Source organism: Triturus cristatus, chromosome 4_2 (genome assembly GCF_964204655.1).
Source record: "Triturus cristatus chromosome 4_2, aTriCri1.1, whole genome shotgun sequence".
Taxonomy (NCBI): Eukaryota; Metazoa; Chordata; class Amphibia; order Caudata; family Salamandridae; genus Triturus; species Triturus cristatus.
The window spans coordinates 630,001,293-630,025,563 of NC_140586.1; the positions used below are offsets into that span (position 1 = coordinate 630,001,293).

A 24,271-nucleotide genomic window follows, 5' to 3' on the forward strand; every position below is an offset into this window, starting at 1 on the left:
TGTGCCCCACACTCAACTAGCCTGTGAAGACAACATGCATTCAACTTCACATAATTCAACACAGTGACATCCAATTCCACAACACACAAATCAACACCACATAATTACACTACACCACTAATCCTTGGGGTTCCATAGTAGCACGCTACTTGCCAAAAAGCCCTTATAAGACCTTGTCTAGAGTAGTAAGCGCTATATAATTACAGTGATGTGCCATGATGTTGAATTATATTGTGTGCATTACAACTACGGGGTGTGAAATTATGTGGGTTGTAGTTGAATTGTGTGGCGTGAAATTGTGTGGAGTTAAGTGGAATTATGTGTAGTTGAAATTTGTGGCACGGTGTGCTGTGAAATTATGTGGATAGTAATTAAGTAATTATGTGATAGAGTGGACTGGAATTAGGTGGAGTGGGATTGTGTGTCATGGAGTGTAATTATGTGGAGCGGTATTTTGTGTCATGGAGTGGCATGTAGTGTAGTGGGATACTGTGGTGTGGTGTTGAATTATGTGACATGATGTTGAATTCTGTGGCGTAGACTGGATGTAGGTGGTGTGAAGAGAATTGTGGTGTGGAATTCTGTGGTGTGGAATTGTTTGGCAAATGAAGTTATGTTGCGTGGAATTATGTAGCATGGTGTGGAGTGGTGTTATGTGGCGTGGAGTAGATTTATGCAGTGTAATTATGTAGAGTTGAATTATGTGGTGTTTAGTGGTATGTGGAGTGTAATTATGCTGCGTGGTATAGAATTGTGTAGCGCTGAATTGTGTGGTGTGGAATTGTATGGAGTGGTGTGGAATTATGTGAAGTGTAATTATGTGGCATGGTGCAGGGTTGAATTTGAGCAGTGTAATTATATATTTTGGAGCATAATGGATATATGTGAAGAGTAATTATGTGGTTTAGATTAGAATTATTCAGGGTGGAGTGGTATTATGTGAAGTGGAATTATGTAGCATGGAACAGAGTGGAAATATGTGGAGTTGAATTTATTTAATTGCAATTATGTGGGATGGCCTGGAATGATGTGAAGTTGAATTGAGTGGTGTGGAATTATGAGATCATGACAATTGTTGCATTTAATTCAAGTCCACTACATGACACTCCATGCCATACAATGCCACTCCACGTAAAACCACACCACACCATGCAACATAATCACACTCCACATAATATATATCCACTCCTCTCCGTAATACTTGGCTAAAATATATTGACATGGACAACGCCAATAGTTCTCGGATTGCCAAACCCTTTTGGCTTTGCTAATGCTGGTTTACTTTTGCAGCTGCAAAATGCCATGGTGTGCATCAGTGCAGTACTCAAAATGTCAGTCTATTCTTAGGACAATAGCTGATATTTATAGAAAGTTCTGAGTAAACTAGTCTCATCCTTGTTGCTGTAGGGTGAGCAAAATGCACCAAACAGTTTACCAGACTAGAAGGATATGCATAGGTCTGTTCACACTACCTTACTAGCACGCTCAGACTGGCCTCTCCAATAAACTATTGCATAAGCAGGGTCTGACGTATTAGTAGACTAGTGCATCTACTCCATGAAGCTGCATTTGGTTTCATTGTCAGATGTTGGAATCCCAGAGGAGTCCTCTGATTTTTTTTGTTATCTCGAGTGTTCATTTCTTATGATAAATGTTGTTGCTATTCTGCTATCCTTCAACCTCATGGATTTGTCAGGCATATGATTATTGGTGTAGACTACTCCCCACGTCCATTGCCTGGTTTGCCACACCCGGTTGAGACACCTCTAGTGTTTTCAACCCTCTTTAAGCCCTGGAGCACCCCACAAACCCCACCGCAACTCTCAACTCCGCATGCCCAGAGTTCTAAATGGCCAAGTGGGTCAAGGCAGACGCAGTGCATGGTTAGGCCCGTTCTTCCTGGTACACGCAGTGACGTCATTCCATTTGTGTCATGCCCGAGCGGAGGTCCGGTAACCTTACACCACTGCCCTCTTACCTCAGATTCGTGCACTGTATTCTCAAGGCTAGGCACCCACTCCGGAGGCAAATGTGCATTTGTAAATTTGACTATAGACAATTGTGTATGAGGCCCCTGTTGCATAATTACTGTTTACCTTTATTCTAGTAGAGGAGGAACAATATACCACTAAACCACATTTGTTTACATATATATCGCGCACTGCAAATCGTAACTACTTCCTAGCGTTGAAATTAAAAGAAAACAAAAATAATGCAAAATCACCAATGAATTTAGTATTAAGCGCCAAAAACAGGTCGCATCCTTTTTTCAGGCACCTGATATTACATCTTGTATGGCAAAAAGGAATTCAGGTAACCACGCTTTTGAAAACAGCAATATATTGCTGAATAATATGAAACTTAACTCTGGGGGAAATACCACTTGTTTGAAAAACAGTTTAGATCCGTAGTCTTCGGTCCGGACAAGATGTCGCAGCGTTTTAATTCGTGTCTTTGTCTGCACCTGCACAGAGCAGAGGACGCCTCGCCGAGGCTGAATTTCGCTCTGCTACAGTGAAGTGCCCCTCTTGGGAGCGCGTTACACAATGCATGACTAAAATCGGCAGTTTCTGTTTTTTTTGTAATCTCTTTGTGGGTGCATCGGATTTAGAGATCTCGAACTTTCCAAAGCCGTCCTTGCGCATAAAGAAACGAGGCAATAAAAGCGGAGCGCCAAGAGGATTCCGGCCCTGAATACAACTTCTGTTCGCGTCCGCGTCCCTCATTGGACAGCTGGGGTTGTTAAGACTGTTATTCATCCCGCTGGAATCTGAATCCGGATAAATACTGGGCTGGAGGCTGCGCCGGGACTCGCACGCTGAAGAGGGACCTGCCGGAGTCGCGCACTCACTGCACGCCAGAATGTCGAACAAGTAAGTAGCGCCTCTTAGCACCGCCAGCTCCCGGCAGCACAGGCTCAATGACACTGCCGTGTTATGATTATTTACCTTCGTAGAAGACTCAGTCTCATGATAATCCGCACACTTGCTGGTTTGACATATATATTGCGCACAACGTTTATTATAGATAATGTAGTGGTATAAAACAATGTGTAGGGTGCGGCATCCATGTTCTTCAGGTTAGCTTGAAATGTTTGCTTTCAAAATTGGGGGTGGAGGGAGAAGTTTGTAAACTTAACTAGGACATAAATTGTTGCTTCCTGGTTGTTGATGGCCAACCGCCCTATGAGATATTAAGTGTACTCTGGTACTTTATTGCACCCTTTTATTGGTGATTGATGGAGATTTGCAAAAAGAGTTAGTCCTAGCTCGGCTTTAAAATAATTAAAAAAGCAGAGTAAACCAAAAATAATTAGTTTTATTTGCTTGAAAAGGCCAATTCTTGAAGGAAAGGAGGAAATATTATAGCTATGTGTACAGACAGGTGGAGTTTGGTCATGGAGGCAGTGATGAGCCACTGCTACCACGAGCATTGCTGCAGGGACCCATTGAACCAGATACAGCGATGACCAGTGCCACCACGAGGGAGGTGCTGCAGGGACTGATTGTACCAGAGACAGCGATGACCAGTGCCACCACGAGGGAGGTGCTGCAGGGACTGATTGTACCAGAGAAAGCGATGACCAGTGCCGCCACGAGGGAGGTGCTGCAGGGACTGATTGTACCAGATACAGCGATGACCAGTGCCACCACGAGGGAGGTGCTGCAGGGACTGATTGTACCAAAGACAGCGATGACCAGTGCCACCACGAGGGAGGTGCTGCAGGGACTGATTGTACCAGAGAAAGCGATGACCAGTGCCGCCACGAGGGAGGTGCTGCAGGGACTGATTGTACCAGAGACAGCGATGACCAGTGCCACCACGAGGGAGGTGCTGCAGGGACTGATTGTACCAGAGACAGCGATGACCAGTGCCACCACGAGGGAGGTGCTGCAGGGACTGATTGTACCAAAGACAGCGATGAGCAGTGCAAACATGAGGGGGGTGCAGGAGGAACTGATTGTACCAGATACAGCGATGACCAGTGCCACCACGAGGGAGGTGCTGCAGAGACTGATTGTACCAGAGACAGCGATGACCAGTGCCACCACGAGGGAGGTGCTGCAGGGACTGATTGTACCAGAGAAAGCGATGACCAGTGCCGCCACGAGGGAGGTGCTGCAGGGACTGATGGTACCAGAGACAGCGATGACCAGTGCCACCATGAGGGAGGTGCTGCAGGGACTGATTGTACCAGAGGCAGCGATGACCAGTGCCACCACGAGGGAGGTGCTGCAGGGACTGATTGTACCAGAGACAGCGATGACCAGTGCCACCACGAGGGAGGTGCTGCAGGGACTGATTGTACCAGAGACAGCGATGACCAGTGCCACCACGAGGGAGGTGCTGCAGGGAATGATTGTACCAAAGACAGTGATGACCAGTGCAAACATGAGGGGGGTGCAGGAGGAACTGATTGTACCAGAGACAGCGATGACCAGGGCCACCACGAGGGAGGTGCTGCAGGGACTGATTGTACCAGAGACAGCGATGACCAGTGCAAACATGAGGGAGGTGCTGCAGGGACTGATTGTACCAGAGGCAGCGATGACCAGTGCAAACATGAGGGGGGTGCAGGAGGAACTGATTGTACCAGATACAGCGATGACCAGTGCCACCACGAGGGAGGTGCTGCAGGGACTGATTGTACCAGAGACAGCGATGACCAGTGCCACCACGAGGGAGGTGCTGCAGGGACTGATTGTACCAGAGAAAGCGATGACCAGTGCCGCCACGAGGGAGGTGCTGCAGGGACTGATGGTACCAGAGACAGCGATGACCAGTGCCACCATGAGGGAGGTGCTGCAGGGACTGATTGTACCAGAGGCAGCGATGACCAGTGCCACCACGAGGGAGGTGCTGCAGGGACTGATTGTACCAGAGACAGCGATGACCAGTGCCACCACGAGGGAGGTGCTGCAGGGACTGATTGTACCAGAGACAGCGATGACCAGTGCCACCACGAGGGAGGTGCTGCAGGGAATGATTGTACCAAAGACAGCGATGACCAGTGCCACCATGAGGGAGGTGCTGCAGGGACTGATTGTACCAGAGGCAGCGATGACCAGTGCCACCACGAGGGAGGTGCTGCAGGGACTGATTGTACCAGAGACAGAGATGACCAGAGCCACCACGAGGGAGGTGCTGCAGGGACTGATTGTACCAGAGACAGCGATGACCAGTGCAAACATGAGGGGGGTGCAGGAGGAACTGATTGTACCAGAGACAGCGATGACCAGGGCCACCACGAGGGAGGTGCTGCAGGGACTGATTGTACCAGAGACAGCGATGACCAGTGCAAACATGAGGGAGGTGCTGCAGGGACTGATTGTACCAGAGGCAGCGATGACCAGTGCAAACATGAGGGGGGTGCAGGAGGAACTGATTGTACCAGATACAGCGATGACCAGTGCCACCACGAGGGAGGTGCTGCAGGGACTGATTGTACCAGAGACAGCGATGACCAGTGCCACTACGAGGGAGGTGCTGCAGGGACTGATTGTACCAGAGAAAGCGATGACCAGTGCCACCACGAGGGAGGTGCTGCAGGGACTGATTGTACCAGAGACAGCGATGACCAGTGACACCATGAGGGAGGTGCTGCAGGGACTGATTGTACCAGAGACAGCGATGACCAGTGCAAACATGAGAGGGGTGCAGAAGCAACTGATTTTACCAGAGACAGCGATGACCAGTGCCACCACGAGGGAGGTGCTGCAGGGACTGATTGTACCAGAGACAGCGATGACCAGTGACACCATGAGGGAGGTGCTGCAGGGACTGATTGTACCAGAGACAGCGATGACCAGTGCAAACATGAGAGGGGTGCAGAAGGAACTGATTGTACCAGAGACAGCGATGACCAGTGCCACCATGAGGGAGGTGCTGCAGGGACTGATTGTACCAGAGACAGCGATGACCAGTGCCACCACGAGGGAGGTGCTGCAGGGACTGATTGTACCAGAGAAAGCGATGACCAGTGCCGCCACGAGGGAGGTGCTGCAGGGACTGATTGTACCAGAGACAGCGATGACCAGTGCCACCACGAGGGAGGTGCTGCAGGGACTGATTGTACCAGAGACAGCGATGACCAGTGCCACCACGAGGGAGGTGCTGCAGGGACTGATTGTACCAGAGACAGCGATGACCAGTGCCACCACGAGGGAGGTGCTGCAGGGACTGATTGTACCAAAGACAGCGATGACCAGTGCCACCATGAGGGAGGTGCTGCAGGTACTGATTGTACCAGAGACAGCGAGGACCAGTGCCATCATGCGGGGGGTGCTGCAGGGACTGATTGTACCAGAGACAGCGATGACCAGTGCAAACATGAGAGGGGTGCAGAAGGAACTGATTGTACCAGAGACAGCGATGACCAGTGCCACCACGAGGGAGGTGCTGCAGGGACTGATTGTACCAGAGAAAGCGATGACCAGTGCCGCCACGAGGGAGGTGCTGCAGGGACTGATTGTACCAGAGACAGCGATGACCAGTGCCACCACGAGGGAGGTGCTGCAGGGACTGATTGTACCAGAGACAGCGATGACCAGTGCCACCACGAGGGAGGTGCTGCAGGGACTGATTGTACCAGAGACAGCGATGACCAGTGCCACCACGAGGGAGGTGCTGCAGGGACTGATTGTACCAAAGACAGCGATGACCAGTGCCACCATGAGGGAGGTGCTGCAGGTACTGATTGTACCAGAGACAGCGAGGACCAGTGCCATCATGCGGGGGGTGCTGCAGGGACTGATTGTACCAGAGACAGCGATGACCAGTGCAAACATGAGAGGGGTGCAGAAGGAACTGATTGTACCAGAGACAGCGATGACCAGTGCCACCACGAGGGAGGTGCTGCAGGGACTGATTGTACCAGAGACAGCGATGACCAGTGACACCATGAGGGAGGTGCTGCAGGGACTGATTGTACCAGAGACAGCGATGACCAGTGCAAACATGAGAGGGGTGCAGAAGGAACTGATTGTACCAGAGACAGCGATGACCAGTGCCACCATGAGGGAGGTGCTGCAGGGACTGATTGTACCAGAGACAGCGATGACCAGTGCCACCACGAGGGAGGTGCTGCAGGGACTGATTGTACCAGAGACAGCGATGACCAGTGCCACCACGAGGGAGGTGCTGCAGGGACTGATTGTACCAGAGACAGCGATGACCAGTGCAAACATGAGAGGGGTGCAGAAGGAACTGATTGTACCAGAGACAGCGATGACCAGTGCCACCATGAGGGAGGTGCTGCAGGCACTGATTGTACCAGAGACAGCGAGGACCAGTGCCATCATGCGGGGGGTGTTGCAGGGACTGATTGTAATAGGGACATCGATGATCTGTCACTAGTGTAACAAAACTTGAGGGCCCCCTGCAAGGTACGTGGAGGGGCCTCCTTTGGACTCAATCAGGAGCTCTTTGCTACCACGAGGGTGGTGCTGGCGGAATGAATTGAACGAGGGACAGCGATGATTAGGGCTACCACAAGGGAGGTGCGTGAGGGACTGAAGTAGCAAGACTTGCTGCGTCAAATGGAGAGTGGCAAGGAGTGCACCATATCCATCAAGACAGACGCGCAGCACCCTATGGGCCGAAAGGGCTTTAGCACCCCTCCCCCGTCCCCCTCGTCTGCGTAGCCTGGGCTGTGCAGCTTCAGATTCCAGGACAGACACACTTCTTGAGCTGTCATGGGGCTGAGCTGCGACTGACTCCTTCCTTGCACACTTTCAAAGTATTTCCCCCGATTTAAATGGACCATCAGTTAACAAGCCTTTGAGTTTGTGTTTTCACTTCTTCCTATGCCCCCTGCGGTCGACTCTTTTAAAGGGCTGTGGCTGCCCACAATGGGAGAATGTATTGCAGGGAACATACACAAGTGGGCAATCCGAGAGCTAAGCAAATGGTATGGCTTGTGTCTAAGCACCATAACACAAACCATGCACTCTGCTTGGTATGAAATCTTCATGTAAAAATGTGCTAAAGACTCTTCAAAATTCAAAAAGTATATTTCTTTAATTAAAGTGTTTGAATTCAGAACACTAGAATTAATTGTTGCATTACATGGCATTTATCAGAAATCTGAGGGGCAGATTTGCTAACATTCTGTGCCTGGTTTGGTCACAAAAGTGATGCAACTGGCAAATGTTTATTTACTTTGCAGGTTTCCAAAGTTGCCTGAAAGTAACAAAAAGCAGCGTTTTGTTTTACTTTGCATCAAGGGGGCGTTCCATGGGCAATACACATGTGCCCCATGGTTTTTGATGCAAAGCCCTTTCTACTAACAGTAGAGAGGGGTTTGCAACGTAAAAAATGCCCCTTAGACGCAGGTGTTAAAGGGAGAAATATTTGTATTTCCCCAAACTTTTCCGAATTTTCATGAGGCTTGCACTGTACAGCACACACCCAAAGTGGGAACATTTTTAAAGTTTGTCTTGGCATGTATTTTGTACTGGAATTGTACCTTTCCAATACAAAACCTATGCTAGACATGCCACAAAGATGTGCCTTTATGACGCTAGGCAGCCTTAATGTGAACCAGCACTAGGGAAAGAGCAGGAAAGTTCTATATCTTCACAGATATGGCACTGTCCTGTTCTTAATATATATGGCACTGTCCTGTTCTCTCCCTCTCTAGCAATACAGCACAGCAACATAAGTTATTGTAGAGCATACATCATATACTGAAGTGTTTTAAGGTACTCACAAGTGTGATGATAAAAGAACAGGAGGCACAGTGAAATAAGGTCTAGGGTCAGCCAATTTTGTGACGAAGGTAAACTTATCTTATGTATTCTGGTTTCATGTTACACAGTTTAGCCACTAGATGAAGGGATAGAGGGCTTAGTGATTGTCAAATGGCATGGGTGGCGGAAGCCATATGTAGACTTGGCTCGTTTTGGCTCATGTTGTAAGAATACATCAGTCTGAGTCAGAGCTCAGTATGTGACTCTGGCCTTCATTGGTTCTCCCATCTCTTGAAAAGTAAGTTTAGGCATGTTCAAAAGCTGACATTCTGATGCAAGATCAGTTGATAATGTATTTTCTCCACCCTACACCTCTGACGTCACAATTATGCTAGTTTAAATTACACCAAATGTCCCACTTACCAAGTGTCAAAGACAGGATGAGCTACCTAGACAGTGTCTAGGGATACATCATCTTGCTTTCACACAGCTCACACTTCTCACCCTGCACTTACAGGTTCACCAATCACCCTCCACTCACGGGAATACACTCATCCGTTACACAGCTCACCCTTCACTTACATGGACACACTGGTCACCCAGCTATCATATGGGCACACCACTCATACTGCACTAACAGTGGCACACCTTTCACTCAGCACTTACACCGCCAACCCTGCACTCGCACCACTCAGTCACCCATCACTTACATGAACACACCTCTCACACAGTATAAGTTAAACTACCCAAAACTCGGAACATGCACATATGTCCACAAATGCACTCACAAGGTTTCTGTTCTTCTTGGAGTACTAGATGTCAGTTTAATCTGCAACTAGGCTGGTCTAAGTGGAGAAAGTGTACTGAGGTTGTGAGATGGTATAGTTGGTGTGTTTGTGCTGAATCTGTATGGGCTGGTTTGGCGTGGGAGATTTGTCTCAGGCTGTGGGGATGAGCTGGTAGGGGGTGTTGATGTGGTACAGGAGGGGAAAGCAGGGAGCACAAACAGGCTAGGGGTGAAGCACAGCATCTGATTGTAGTATTCCATGTTAGATGGTAATATGTCTTGTCTCTTTAATTGCATGATTCTACGTTAGAACCATGTCTAGGTCATGGTTGGTGGGGTTCTGGGAAGGCAGTTATCTACTGACCTGGATCTGAACAGGACGTTTCTCTGTCATCTCATGTTTCTCTATATTACTTACATTTTGGATGCAACTCCAATAAATCTACTTTGGATTTATCTCGACGTCTGCTTGGAATTTGTATGGCAAGGATCCTTGTTACAATTTAGTACCAGAAATGGGGTTGACGTCGTACAGCGAACTGACCCTCAAAACTTCATTGGACTACCCACTTTGTGACACAGCAGCGTTTTAAACAAATTTTCGGGAACAGAGTCGCTTTGTATTTGATCCGATATGTCTACTGGATGCGACTCTATTTAAAGAAACTATTTTGCGTAACTCTACGTGGATCTGCTGCCGCTACAACTCACACGACGAAGGGTTTCAACTCTAATGTCGGCGAACTACACTAAGTAGGTGTTATTTTACGCAAATTTTAAGACTTTGTCCCGCTCCAAGTGCATCGTATTACGAGGTACCGTTGAAGCTAAGCAATTTTGAAAGTACACCATTGCTCACCTCTTGACACCGTTCGGAAGGAGGTGATACCAAGCAGCGCTCTTAATTCCATGTTCCAGCGCTCTTCCTCCTTCTGTCTGACTGCGGTGCATTCTGGGAGACACGTTGACGCGCTGACGTCATACGCACGTTGGCGGCCATTTTGAATTGGGAGAAATTTTGTTCGTTTATTCAGCAGTTGGTTCAACGAGAGCGACTTCAATTAAAGAAACAAGAGAAACTACACAAAGAAAACAACGCCCTGTTAGTGTGACACGGTGATTCACACACCACAATTCAAAGAATTAAGTACAGTGAGTCACGGAATATTTACATAAACGGGGGGGATTTTTAAAAAGGAACATTTTTAATTTTTTTTTTATTATTGACTTTCTGCCGTAAAATTTCCTCCCCTCATTCCAAACATAACCAACTCAACTGTCGTCGATAATAATAATTAGACATTCACTTTTTCTCAATGGCGTCCAGTCAGGGTGTCATTCAACCAGCGCCATTTCTACCGAAAGCAGGCAAGCCTGACCTAAAATGGGCAGAATGGCTCAGAGATTTTGAAAATTACCTCACAGCCATTGATCCAGACAATTACTCGCCAAAAAGAAAATTAGCTCTTTTGGTCAACCATTTAGGTACAGCAGGTCGCAGAGTCTTTGATAATTTACCAAGGCATCCTGCTCCTACGGCTGAAGACACAGTTTGGAATGTCTACACCGAAGGGAAACTACGCATGGCTAAACAATATTCTGACACTTCAAGTGTCCTCCTTGAAAGATTTAATTTCTCAATGTGCAAACAATCCAGTGAAGAATCAGTAGAAGATTACATAGCGACTTTGAGAGTACTAGCTGAAAAGTGTGAATTTGGACCTGAGATTGATACTTACATTAGGGATCAATTTGTGTTCCATTTTTTTTCAAAGAAAATTCAAGAACGGTTACTTAATTCACGTAATCCTAATTTAGCTGAAACAATCGACATAGCGAAAAGCATCGAGAGGTCGATTGTTACATCTAAAGTGTCTGGTCAGTCAAATCAAATGTTAGGTTCTAACTTACAAACATCTGTACAACCGGTGTGTTCCTCCAATGTAAGTCTAGTTTCTGATGAGAATGCTGTGTGTGCTATCACTCACAGGCAGTCATATAACAAAAATAGGATTTACAAGAATCAACCTTTGAGAGGTCAATTGGTTTGCTTCCGATGTGGTTCAAGAAGCCACATCGGGAACAACCCCAGTTGCCCTGCTTTGGGTAAAAGGTGCACTAAATGCCAAAAGATTGGTCATTTCCAAGGATCTTGCAAGAGTAACACAAACTTTAATTCAAATAGAGTCAGGGTATCCAATATTTCATTAGAAGAACAAGATGTTCAAGATTGTACGACAAAATGTGAAAATATGGTGGTCACTATTGAAGTACCGGAGTCACTTGGGAAACCTATCAAAGGGCCATTAGTTGATATGAGTATAGGTGGAAAGATAATTCCAGCAATGGCTGATTCTGGAGCCCCTGTCACTATTCTTGCGGATTGCACATTCTATCAGTTTTGGCCTGATAATATGTCACTTATTGCTCCTGATATCAACCCCAAAGCTTTTGGAGAGCAAGATATAGAGCTTTTGGGTTATTTTCTAGATAAACTAGAGTGTCTAGGAAGAGCTGTTAGGACAAAAATGTATGTGGCTGTTAAAGGAAGAGACATCATAGGTTGGAATGATCTTGCCTTACTGGGTATCATATTACGGCCTGGTCAAGACCCTCCAATTGTCCTTGGTGATCTTCCTTCGAGCATGGTGGCAAGTATCCAATCTGATATGGAGGTGGAAAACATCATAAAGTCTTTCCCTAACGTGTTCAAAAATACAGTGGGTGTGGTAAAAGGGTATGAACATAACATAAGGCTTAAAAAGAGTCCTGTACCAGTAATACATAGGGTCAGGCCGGTACCCCTCACTATCAGAAAGGATCTAAAAGCTCTACTGAATAATTTAGAAACTGAAGGAATAATATCGCCAATTGACTCCTCAGAATGGATTTCTCTGGTGGTTTTACGGAAAAAAAGGAATGGGGATCTTAAGTTATGTGTAGACTTAAGGTCTTTGAATCAAAATATTCTAGTAGACTGTCATCCTTTACCCCTTATACATGAGATGTTAGCAAAGATAGGGAAGTCAAGGTTCTTTTACACTATAGATTTACACTCCGCTTACCACCAAATTAAACTCACCCCAAATTGTCAAGCTCTTACTGCATTTGTGACTCCCTTTGGAGCCTATAAATATTTAAGGTTGCCATTTGGATTAGCATCGGCGGCAAGCGTTTTCCAAAAACTGATGCATAGTTTATTTGGTGACATCTCACAAGTACAAGCATATCAGGATGATGTATTGATACATACTGAAACTGAAGAGGAACACATTTTGATCTTAAAGAAAGTATTGTCCATTTTACAAGACAGGGGCATGACAGTCAAGGCTAATAAATGTAAATTGTTGGTCAATGATGTTGAATATTTAGGCCACAACATTTCACGAGAAGGCATCAAACCAAAATTTTGCAATGTGGAAGCAATACGTGATGCACCACCTCCCACAGATAAAGACGCTCTGCGCTCATTTCTGGGCCTGTGTGAATATTATGCTAGATTTGTACCAGGGTATGCACAAGTGATTCAACCATTAAGGCATCTCCTTAAGAAAGGTATAAGATTTGATTGGAGTGACACTTTACATGAAGTTTTTGGGAAAGTGAAATTGTTGGTTATTAATGCCCCAGCACTACACCCATTTGTCTCAAATTTGAATTCCTTTGTATCAGTGGACGCCAGTCAGAAAGGCCTTGGTGCAGTTTTTGGACAATGGATAAATGGTAATGAGCAAACCATTGCCTTTGCTTCTCGCACTTTAACTCCAACCGAGTGCAACTATAGCACAATCGAGCGTGAGGCACTTGCTATTGTTTGGGCGGTACAGAAATTCAAAACGTACATTTGGGGTATTCGTTGCCAGATTTTCACAGATCATAAACCTTTAGTCTCTTTATTATGTGGCAATGGTCTAGGGAAATCGTCAGCAAGACTAGTTAGATTACTATCCAAACTGCAAGAATATAATCTTAACATCAAGTACATTCAAGGAGGTAAAAATATTAGTGCCGACTGTTTGTCTCGAATACCCCTGCCTGATTGTAGTGAAGGTGAGGATGATTTCCACAAAGATTGCGTAGTTGGTCTTGTAGATGCTGTCGATAAATGTAATGGAAGTATTTCTCAAGAGGAGTGGGCCGCTGCAATGGAACTTGATGAAACGCTTAAGAAAGTGGACATTTTCAACAAGAGCAAATGGCCAGCTAATAAGGGGTTGAGCAATGAGTTAAAAAGTTTTGCTCAAATCAGTGAACAAATATCGTTTGAAAATGGGGTTTGTGTAAGAAATGGTTTGTTTGTTCCTCCCATATCATTAAGAGACAAGATTATAGATATTGCACACGAAGGCCATTTAGGGATTTCTGCACCAAGCAAGACTCTTAAAAACATATTCTGGTGGCCATGCATGGACAAACAAGTAGCATTGTTTGTAGACAATTGTCCAAGTTGTGTCGTATCAGATAAACATTGGAAAGTTCACACAAAACCTTTGATCACCGTTCCTTTTCCAGAATTCCCTTGGGATAAAATTGCATTAGATTTTTCAGGACCTTTTAACATACTACCCACAGACAAAAGATACTGCATAGTGGCTATAGATTACCATTCTAAATGGGTATATTATTCATTTGTTGAAGCAGCCAATTCCATCAATGCTGTTTCGTTTCTTCAAAACATTTTTAAAATGGAGGGCACTCCCAGTTATGTCATTACTGACAATGGCCAACATTTCACCTCACAGCAGTTCACTAATTTTCTTGAGAGGGCTGACATAAAACACTGTTGCGTCGCTCTTTATAGTCCTTCATCTAATGGATTAGTTGAGAGGGCTAATCGTTTCATTAAGGAAGGTGTACAAACGGCCATTGCAACAAATGTTGAGGTAGGTGCTTTCTTACAAAAGAAAGTATGGGCCTATCTAACAACGCCTCATTCCACAACTGGAATCACACCTTTCAAAGCACTTAGGGGTAGGGAAGCTAGATCTAAATTGGTGCCACAATGGTTCACGGATCTGGAAGTTGGCTCCTCGTTGCTCAACAAAAGGAACACCATGACGAATTATCAAGAGGTGAAATCTAGAGTTGCTCATAAGCAATTACTACAAAAGAAAAACTATGATGGCACCTCCACTCATCATGTTCCTTTTATCAAAGTAAACAATTGGGTTATTATAAAAAAACCTTTTAAAATTTGTAAAGGCCAATCTAAGTTTACTTTGCCGGTTAAGGTAATGAAAGTTACCGAATCCTCCGTGTTCCTAGGGAACAGAGGGTGGTGGAATAAAAACAGTGTGGTGAAAGTTTCTGATGATCAAGTTAAGATTTTTAACAAAGTTTACTCAAATGAATGTAATGAAGATGATGATGGGTTTAATTTTGGTCCCGATTTGGATGACAATTTTAATCCAGATAATATCATCACCAATCCTACTTTGAATTTTACAATATACTCTTCAGGTCAATCTACTATTTCCATGGATGGGGTATCTACACGTGATCATCGTGTTTGTAAGATGCCACAAAAGTTCAATGACTATGTACTGTATTGATTATTATTTTTTTATTTTGTTTTATGGGGGGAGGGTATGTAGTATTCCACGTTAGATGGTAATATGTCTTGTCTCTTTAATTGCATGATTCTACGTTAGAACCATGTCTAGGTCATGGTTGGTGGGGTTCTGGGAAGGCAGTTATCTACTGACCTGGATCTGAACAGGACGTTTCTCTGTCATCTCATGTTTCTCTATATTACTTACATTTTGGATGCAACTCCAATAAATCTACTTTGGATTTATCTCGACGTCTGCTTTGAATTTGTATGGCAAGGATCCTTGTTACACTGATGCTGTGGGCTAGTGGTAGAATTGAGTGGGGACTGCAGCCTAAGGGTGCGGTGTGGTTGAGCACAGGCTATAGATGTATGTGTTGTACCTGATCCTTGTTGCCAATTAGAACGGCTGCTATGAAGGAACTGGGTGCAGGGTCATCTGTGGTCAGACCTGCGTTTGCTGCTTCTGAAGTTACACTGTAGACCAGCATCTATACCCCATTGGATTTCATAGCGGAAGTGCGCTGCAGGAGCTACTGCTGGAGGGGAGAACGAGCTGAGGTTGTTCAGGCTGGTGCACGAGAGGGGTGTTGTTAGTGGAGGAGCCGGTGCAGTTGGGGAGAGAAGTGAGGTTGTGCGGGAGGAGGAACTGGCTGGAGGCTTTTGGACCCAGCAGCCATTTTGGACAAGGGCAAAATCTTACTGGTAACCTCTATTCACCTAATCTTATACTAGTAATACCGCTGCTGGCTAATGGAGCAATAGTTTTGGGCAATACCATCAGAGTATGATTGAGGGGCCTTCCTCTTGCACATTGCCAGGTCAATACATTTTAATGGAGCAGCCATGTTAGGTTCGAAAACACCCTTCTGGAGCCTATAGGAGTGCATCAAGCATACTTTCTTGGCAGCAACACAAAACGTCTTCCCAATCAAATGCTGTAATCAAGGTAAACAACATGGGCAGAGTCAACATGCTCTCTCAGGTGTGGCCCTTAAAGCTCTTTTTCTGTTGATCACACTAGCTCTAGTGGCAGCTGAGCTGTCAGACCAGACCTAAAAAGTAAGTCTCAGAAGAACTGAAACACATCCGTGAAGGTACTAAAATATTCTTCTAATACTTTACAAGTGCATTAGCTCTTCCAGAATAATTAATGGTGTTGTGTTCCGGAGTGCTGGACTCAGTGAAGTGGTTTTTATATCTGTTTGCTTTATTCAAAATCACCTTGTTTTCGCTGCTTCAATTTAATGCCTTTAATACCATGAATCTTGCACCCTTCCTAGCTGCATCCATTGCGCTATTGACTCCCTTTGAAAAATTAATATTAGGTGAATGACAGTGTGTTTATAGAGAGTTAGGAGGCACACGATGCATTCAGGAGGCCATGAGGGAAGCATGGGTTACTGGCCTTTAGCCTTGCGGGCTCAGGTCGTTTGCTGTCTGATGTTTCGTAATCCATCCAACTATGGCTCTGAATACTGGGTCAACTACTACCCCTTAAATTCTTGAGTCTCAGTGGTAGCAATGGCAAGCAGTCACAGGCCTCTCAGGGAGGTAGGGTGGGGGTGTACAAACTCAGAACTCAGCCAGCAACACAAGTCTTCCCAGCATAGTGCTTTACTTGGAAAAGAAGAGTACTTTCATACACAACCTTAACATTGAATACCACCATAGGTAATGGTAGCAGGTGCAATAATAGACACTGGCAGTTGAGCTATTGCACCTTGAGATAACACCCTCTTTGCCATTTTTTAGAATTCCCTCTTCTTATGAGGCTAACCTGGTCTTGGTTAGGTTAGAGAGTTTTGTGCAACACGAATCAAGTCTCAGTAAATACCCCATGCTTGCGATCAGTTCAATACATCCCTCTTGATACAGTCTCACTACAACGCAAGTCTATGTGTCTTTCAATAGCACACGTCTCTAATCTCTTCCGTTTGTGGGATGAGACGTGGTGGTTGCAGGAGCGGCTTTCAGTCTGGTTACTCTGCTGCAGGGGGCGCAGCCAGAGCAGTAGCCTTGAGTCCTTCTGCAGATGCAGACACTGATTTCGCTGGGGGTCACAGCAGGTATTGGACCCACTTCTAGGTCACTTGCTGTTGAGTAGAAGATGGGCTGCCACATAGTCAGGGACACAGCAGCATGCTGACAGCCATGGGGTGCACTTTAATGCGGCAGTGCTGAAAGGCACAGGTCTTGGGTTCGATAGCAAGGACCACCAGGGGCACAGTTTTTCACTTTGCGGTGATGTCAACCACAATTGTTTTTATTGTTCTTATTGCACTGAAGTTAGCTGCCGATCCATGATTCCCACTTCGCAACACAGTTTTGAAGAGACTGAGCCCATACTCTCAGACTTGCCAGTCGCTCTTCGCAGCCTCACTTCTCCTGGTTGACCCTCAGTGCCAGGGTCTTGATTGTTCTGGCACCCCAGGACAGTTACACCTCCTGCAGGGTTGCTGGGATCTTTCCCTACATATCACAGTCGAATAGCGTTTAGTGGAGTGCCATACAGTGGTGTGACGTAGAGTGGACTGGCATGTAGTGGAATAGAGTGGAGTGCTGTAGAGTGGAGTGTGGTACTGTAAACAGATTTAGCATGAAAGTGGGTAAATGGATGTAGATGTAATGTGGTAGGAATATAGATTATGGGGTGTAAATGGTACTTTTTGGTAGTAGGTGTAAATACTTTAAGTAGTATTAAAGTTGTAAGTCTCAAAATACTTAGCTATATATTGTGCCGCTGTAAATGCCGATGACAAGGCAGTATCTGATTGGCTAATGCCTTCTTTACAAAATGGAAAAGGCAGCCATGTAGTTTTCAGCACACTTTGGCGGCATTCTGGGTTAGGGTCTTAGAAATAGGTAAGTATTGGTTTTTATTGCTGTTCCCTACCTGTTACCACTTTGCTAAAGTCGTAATAGAGAAATGTATTTATATTTTTCTATATATTTTGACAAAACTTTATGTAGAACAGCGCTTTAAAAAAAAATTAGGTAGGGGGGGAATTTGTATGTATTACTGTACTAGACTGTTTTCTAAAGAATTAAGTATGTTAAAAAATTAAATACTCTGTAGTACACTATATTTGTGTAATATAGTGTATTATAGTGTATCTTTATTTAGTTTCACATTTTTAAGTAACTCTGTACTTCCTAGGTAGTACCGCAGTAGTCTGTAGATTCTTTATTAAAATGTATATACATTTATAAATAATTTTCCCTACCTATTACCATTTTAATAAAGTGGTAATAGGTAGGGAAATATATAAAATCTAATATTTACCTATATCTAAGGCCCTAACCCAAAACACACCTAAAAAAAACAACATGGCTGCCCTCAACTTTTGTAAAGGCAGTCATTGGCCAAATACATATTGCCTTGTCATCGACATGTACTTCGGTACTTTCATGAAACTGCCTTGGTCACAGATATCACTAATCTAAAAGTCCTTATAACTTAAAAACATACTTACCCTAATTACCTGTAGCCCCCCAAAGAACTATCTGCACACCATAATCTATAATCCAGCCCAATGTCATGGAAATCCAACTGTCCATTTTCGTGCTATGTCGGATACAAAAGTCTATGGAAAATGCATTGGGAGAAAAATGTGTTAATGGACCCCTTTTTTCTTTGAGCCCTCTTGACGAATCACTACGAAACTTGGCATCATCCGCCAATGTAGACAATGTAGAAAAAGATATAGGTCTGCAAAGTTTCGTGGAGATTCATCAAATTGGTGAATATATATATATGTGTGTGTGTATATGTGTGTATTACCTACTGGCGGTCGCCAGTAGGTAGTTATAGTTAGGACCCTGTTTCCATAGGAAAACCGCAACATTCTATTTTGAATAACTTTGGCGCCGGTCGACGAATCCTCGCGAAATTTTCAAAACTAATGGGGCGCTACGCTCCGCTCCTACCCTGAAAGTCTCGGGGGGATTCGTCAAGCGGGGGCTGAGATAAAAGGGGGGTCTCAAAACACGTTTTTCCCATGCATTTTTCCATAGGACCTTTAGACACAGCTACAGCCCGAACGGCTGAACAGAGTTCCTTGAAATTTGGCAGAGAGGTAGTCTACAGGTCAAGGAAGTGCCTTTTGTAGGTTTGGTGTAAATCTGTTCAGTAGATTCTGAGAAAATAGCCTTTAAATCAATATATATATCTGAGCCAGCTTACCGTGCGCTTACCGTGCGCTTACCGTACGCGTACGGTGACGTGCGCGAGCGCGATTCTGATTGGCTGTTCGATCTAAGTAAACATTCGAATCGGTCGAAACCAGGAAGCGGCGGCCGCCATTTTCTCTCTCGCACTCTGAGTGGGGCAGCAAAAACAAAGACAAAAAACATATAAAGGGGCAGTATATTCAGTTCTTAACCACCCAGCATCGATATAGGTGTCCCCAAACAACCCCCAAGGCTAAAAAAACAATTTTATTTTTTTTCGAAAAATCGCCGATTACGCTTACCGTACGCGTACGCTAAAAATTATTTTTTTTAAAAAAATTATCCACACTATCACCACCCCGTGTGCAAATGGTGCCCGAAGGGCACCATTTATGCATGGCATATGAAGATATAGAAGTAAAAAAAAAATACCATTCACAAAGAAGCGCATAATATGTCCCCCATGTGCGCACGGTGCGCGAAGCGCATCGTGCGTACATGGCCCATCCCGCGTAACGTGGGCACGCAGTGCGCGCAGCGCACCGCGTGACCACCGTGCGTGCACGGCACTAACTGCGTAAAGTGGGCGCGCGGTGCGCGAAGCGCACCGCGTGCTCACTGTGCGCGCACGGTGCGCGAAGCGCACCGTGCGCGCACGGAACGAACTGCGTTAACTGGGCGCGCACGCCACGAATGGCGTAAAGTAACTTAGCATTTAAAAAACCGTACAAATTCACTGAAAAAACCATAGGTTTCACACACGTTATAGTTAGGAATTAGCATTTAAAAAACCTTGCAAATTCACTGAAAAAACCATAGGTTTCACACATGTTATAGTTAGCTGGACATTTTACTGATAAAAAACCAATGAAATTCCCCCGTTATAGTTAGTGCAGGCAACTATAACTCACGCGACCGCAATCCTCTGCTGATGACATATGTGTCTTTATGATAAAAAAATATTTGTAATATATGTATAGCTAAAATTTAATGGAAGAAGACATGGGCAAATAAGTGTCTAAATACAGTATTAGCATCAGCAGAAGATTGCGGTCGCGTGAGTTATAGTTGCCTGCACTAACTATAACGGGGGAATTTCATTGGTTTTTTATCAGTAAAATGTCCAGCTAACTATAACATGTGTGAAACCTATGGTTTTTTCAGTGAATATATATATCTCTATGGTCCAGCAGAAGGTGGAAACGGCAAAACGCGTCGGCCGTCTTTCTAACTTGTACGGCCGTCTTTCTAACTTGTACACGGATGGTGATTTGTATGGTGGAATAAAAAAATCAACGACACCTCTTCTGTGCCACTTTTTTCTTTTCTGGATTGGAAGTGGGGGAGAGTTTGGAATGTGGCAGCTGCGCCGCACATAGCATGCACCCAGCAGTGAGGTGGATCGGTGTCTTGCAGCAATTTGGTCAAGCGAGGACAAGGAGAACGCCAATACCTCTGCTCAGAAGAAACCCCATGGTTGGACATTGGAAGCAGGGAGCAGTACACCTAACTGTGGCAGTGTCTGTAGGGAGGTGGAGTGGGTACCACACCTAACACTCCAGAGGAGACGTGGGAAGGGGATTATCCCCCACCTGGTAAACATTGTTCCCACTAGTAGGCCTCCATCTTTAGACTCAATGATTTACGCACATCTATTTTGGTTTGCGGCTCAAACAAGCCACGAAAAGGCATATTCCTGGTTAGGCTTCACAGATAGGAAACTATTACTTTAATCCAAAAAGCCAAATCTTTGAAGTAACGGCAACAGAAATGAGAAGTGAACTTAAGATAACAAGTCACAGAATCACCGAAGTACTAAAGGAAAGACAAAGTCTTTTTGTGGAAAACTTGGCAGGCGGGAGAGCTGCACAAGCTCAAAGAGCATATGAATTACTAAATTACGACAATAGAATTGAAAATGAAAAAAATAAGGAACATAAACAAGTGGGAAGCAAATCACGAACAGCTCTCAAAATTATCAAAGAATTGGAAAGTGCATGTGTATTAGAAGTTAACAAATGGTGGGAAATGACTACATTAAACAAATATGTAGAACATGAAAACACGAGGGCTAAGGATTTTAAAAATACCCATCTTTAAATGCTCTTGATGAGGATTTGATACAAAATTGGCAACAGGACAATAGGGATTGTTCATTCCAGTTATTTAATATCCTTATCACACATGCCGAAAGAAAATAGGAGAATACAATAGGGAGAATATAAGAATCGGAACAAGAATTGAGAAAAAGTAAAGATGATCCAGAAATTAAGGAAATGTTGGAACAGATGGAAAAAAGGATTAACGAGCATGAGTCAGAAGTGCAGTTAAGAAAAGCAAGGAAATTCAGTTGTAATTGTATTTGCCATGCTAATGTAAGAATATACACCTTTGCAAGGAAGTATGATACAATGAGGAATAGATTGACAATGGAAACAGCATCAGAACAGACTGACACCCTAGAACCAGTAGAGAGCTCTGAAGTGAGTTCCACAGATGAAGAAGCTGGAACTAGCAATTTGGGTTTTTCCGGGGAAATGATACTGATCCAAATGTGTAAAAGGCAGAGGGGGAGAGGAGGAATTTTCAGAGGAAACCGGGGAAAAGAAAAACAAAAAGACAAGGGAACAAAAGCAAAAGCATGAGGCAAAAAGAAAAAAAGAAATATTAAAGAGAGAAATTCAAGTCACGAGAATAATAATTAAGTGAAAAACCTTTCCTCAGGAAATCTCACCCAAGATCAGATAAAATTACTTAATAAGGGTCTAAAACGTTGTCCTTATGCTGATTTAGACCTAGCCAAACTACGCCTAGATCTGTACAAATTTACAAGGAAACTAAAATTGAAAAAGTACTTCATGACTCACTCCAAAGCGATAGAAAAAAACTAAGAAGCAATTCCTGATTCTCCACTCATAATAGCAGATATACCTATTTTGAGAGTTTTATCAAAATTGTAAAAGGAGGGAGGAGAATCAATAACTGAGGAAAGTGTATTTAATTCAGATGTACAATTTTGTCAAGATCAAGGTCTAATAACATAGAAATCTGACAACAGTGGACATAAACTACAATCTCACCTTTGTTTACAAATGCCCACAGGGAACAAAATAGATCTGTTTCAGGAGATTACATAAAATAAATTAATTTACTTGCCACAAGGAGAAATAATAAGAAAAGACCTTATAACATCATGTTTTGGGAGAAAAAAGCTATAAATAAATTGAAACAGGATACAGAAATAATAAAAACCTTTTGATAAGGGAGGAAATATCGCCATTCAGGACAAGATCAAATATATGGCTAAGGCTGAAAAACAACTATGTAATAAATATCATCATAAAAAACTAAAAGAAAATCCAACTAGGAGAATGATGATAGAGTACCATGAAAAGTTCCAGAAGTGGCATTACCTTTCCTTGATTGATGAAGAATACAGATATTTGAAAAATGCTAATCTATTTGTACCGTCAATTTATTTTCTTTCAAAGGTGCATATAGATCTACAGAATCTCCCAGGACGACCGGTTGTAAGTTTGATTTGATCATTATTGAAGAACTATTCTAGATTCATAGACAAGTTTTTAGTACAATATGTCACAGCCTTACCATCATAAGTGAGAGACTCCATGTACTTCCTCAACAAGATCCGAGATATTCCGTGGAATGAAAATTATTTATTCGCCACCATTGATATAACCTCTCTGTACACGTCAATTTGTCAATTGTGATGGAATAAAAGGATGTAAATATTTCTTAAGAGCTCGTTCACTAACTTAAATGGAGCATACCAATATGCTTATAGATATGCTATATGCTATATAAATAACGTTTTTATATATAATGGAAATACGTTTTTTACAAACCCCAGGGGACAGCTATGGGGGCATCATTTGCTCCTACATAATGCAAATCTGTTAATGGGTCACGTACAAGCTGAGGCTATCTGGGCTGAGGAGAATAAGAAAGTATTGGAGCATATTAAACTCTGGCCAAGTTTTATAGATGCTCTCTTCCTAATCTGGGAAGGAGACATCAGGAGTTTGGAAAAGTTTATCAAATCAGTAAACAACAATACCTATGATCTGAAGTTCACGTTTATAATCAGTCCATCAAAGATAAACTTCCTGGGTATAGAAATCTAGATAAAATAATCCACACTATGCAGTAAAATCCATTGAAAAGCTGCAGCAAGTAATATCATATTACACGCGAATAGTGGGAATCCCAAAACTTTAAAATGGAGCATCTCCCATGGGGAGATGTTACGAGCAAGAAAAAACTGCTCAAATAACTCAGATTTTGAAACACAAATTGATGAACTGTTCAAAAGATTTGAAGCAAGAGGATACCCCACACAGTGTTAATGAGTGCAAAGAACAGAGTGACAATGAGAAAGAGGAATTATTGATTTCGAAGCAGAGAAAAGAAATTGGAGATAATTTGAAAGCGAGAAGGATTTTTAAAAGAAATTGGAACATCCTATTACGTGATTAAAATGTGAAAGACATTTTATCTAACTTCCCGAGAATAATGTATCGGAAAATATCATCTGCACGTGAGATAATTGTGCAAAGACATCTACCAACTGTTGAAAAAACAATAAATAATTGCCTACAAGTGCCCAACTTTTGGAAATGCACAAAATGTAAAGCTTGTGAGCATGGCATCAATAAAACTTCATGCAGGTTACATAATGGGAAAGAATAAAAAAATATAGAACACATAACCCTCCTTTACTGCAGTTGCTATAGGATCATGTTAAACTCCTGGCTCTGAGGTTTGACTGGAGGGCAAGGAAACAGGAGTCCTCCAAAACTCAGTGCAAAAATCTGTCAAAAAGAAGAGGTACATCAATCATTAACTTTGCTAGCAAATCGCGTAATTTTGGTTGTTGCTGTTCCCAATGCCTTGAATAAAAGATAGATAGTGGCGTAAATCACTTCAGCATTTAAATAGCACTTCCAACTACTGACTCTTTGTGCTGGGGTAGAAAGGCAGCACATGCAGGACCGAAGGTCGTGCATTAGTGGGATTGTTTGGAGGGTGCAGGGCAAGGGCAGAGGGTGT

The 24,271-nt window shown here is 43.8% G+C and overlaps 1 protein-coding gene across 1 annotated transcript in view; it reads left to right on the forward strand.

Annotated features, from left to right (window-relative positions):
• The first annotated feature begins 2,737 nt into the window (after positions 1–2,737).
• Positions 2,738–24,271, forward strand: part of RPE65 (retinoid isomerohydrolase RPE65) — a 186,857-nt gene continuing 165,323 nt past the window's right edge. The window contains exon 1 of the mRNA XM_085602298.1: positions 2,738–2,873. Coding sequence (XP_085458424.1) covers positions 2,863–2,873 — 11 coding nt within the window. The 5' untranslated portion in view covers positions 2,738–2,862. The remainder of the gene's footprint in view (positions 2,874–24,271) is intronic.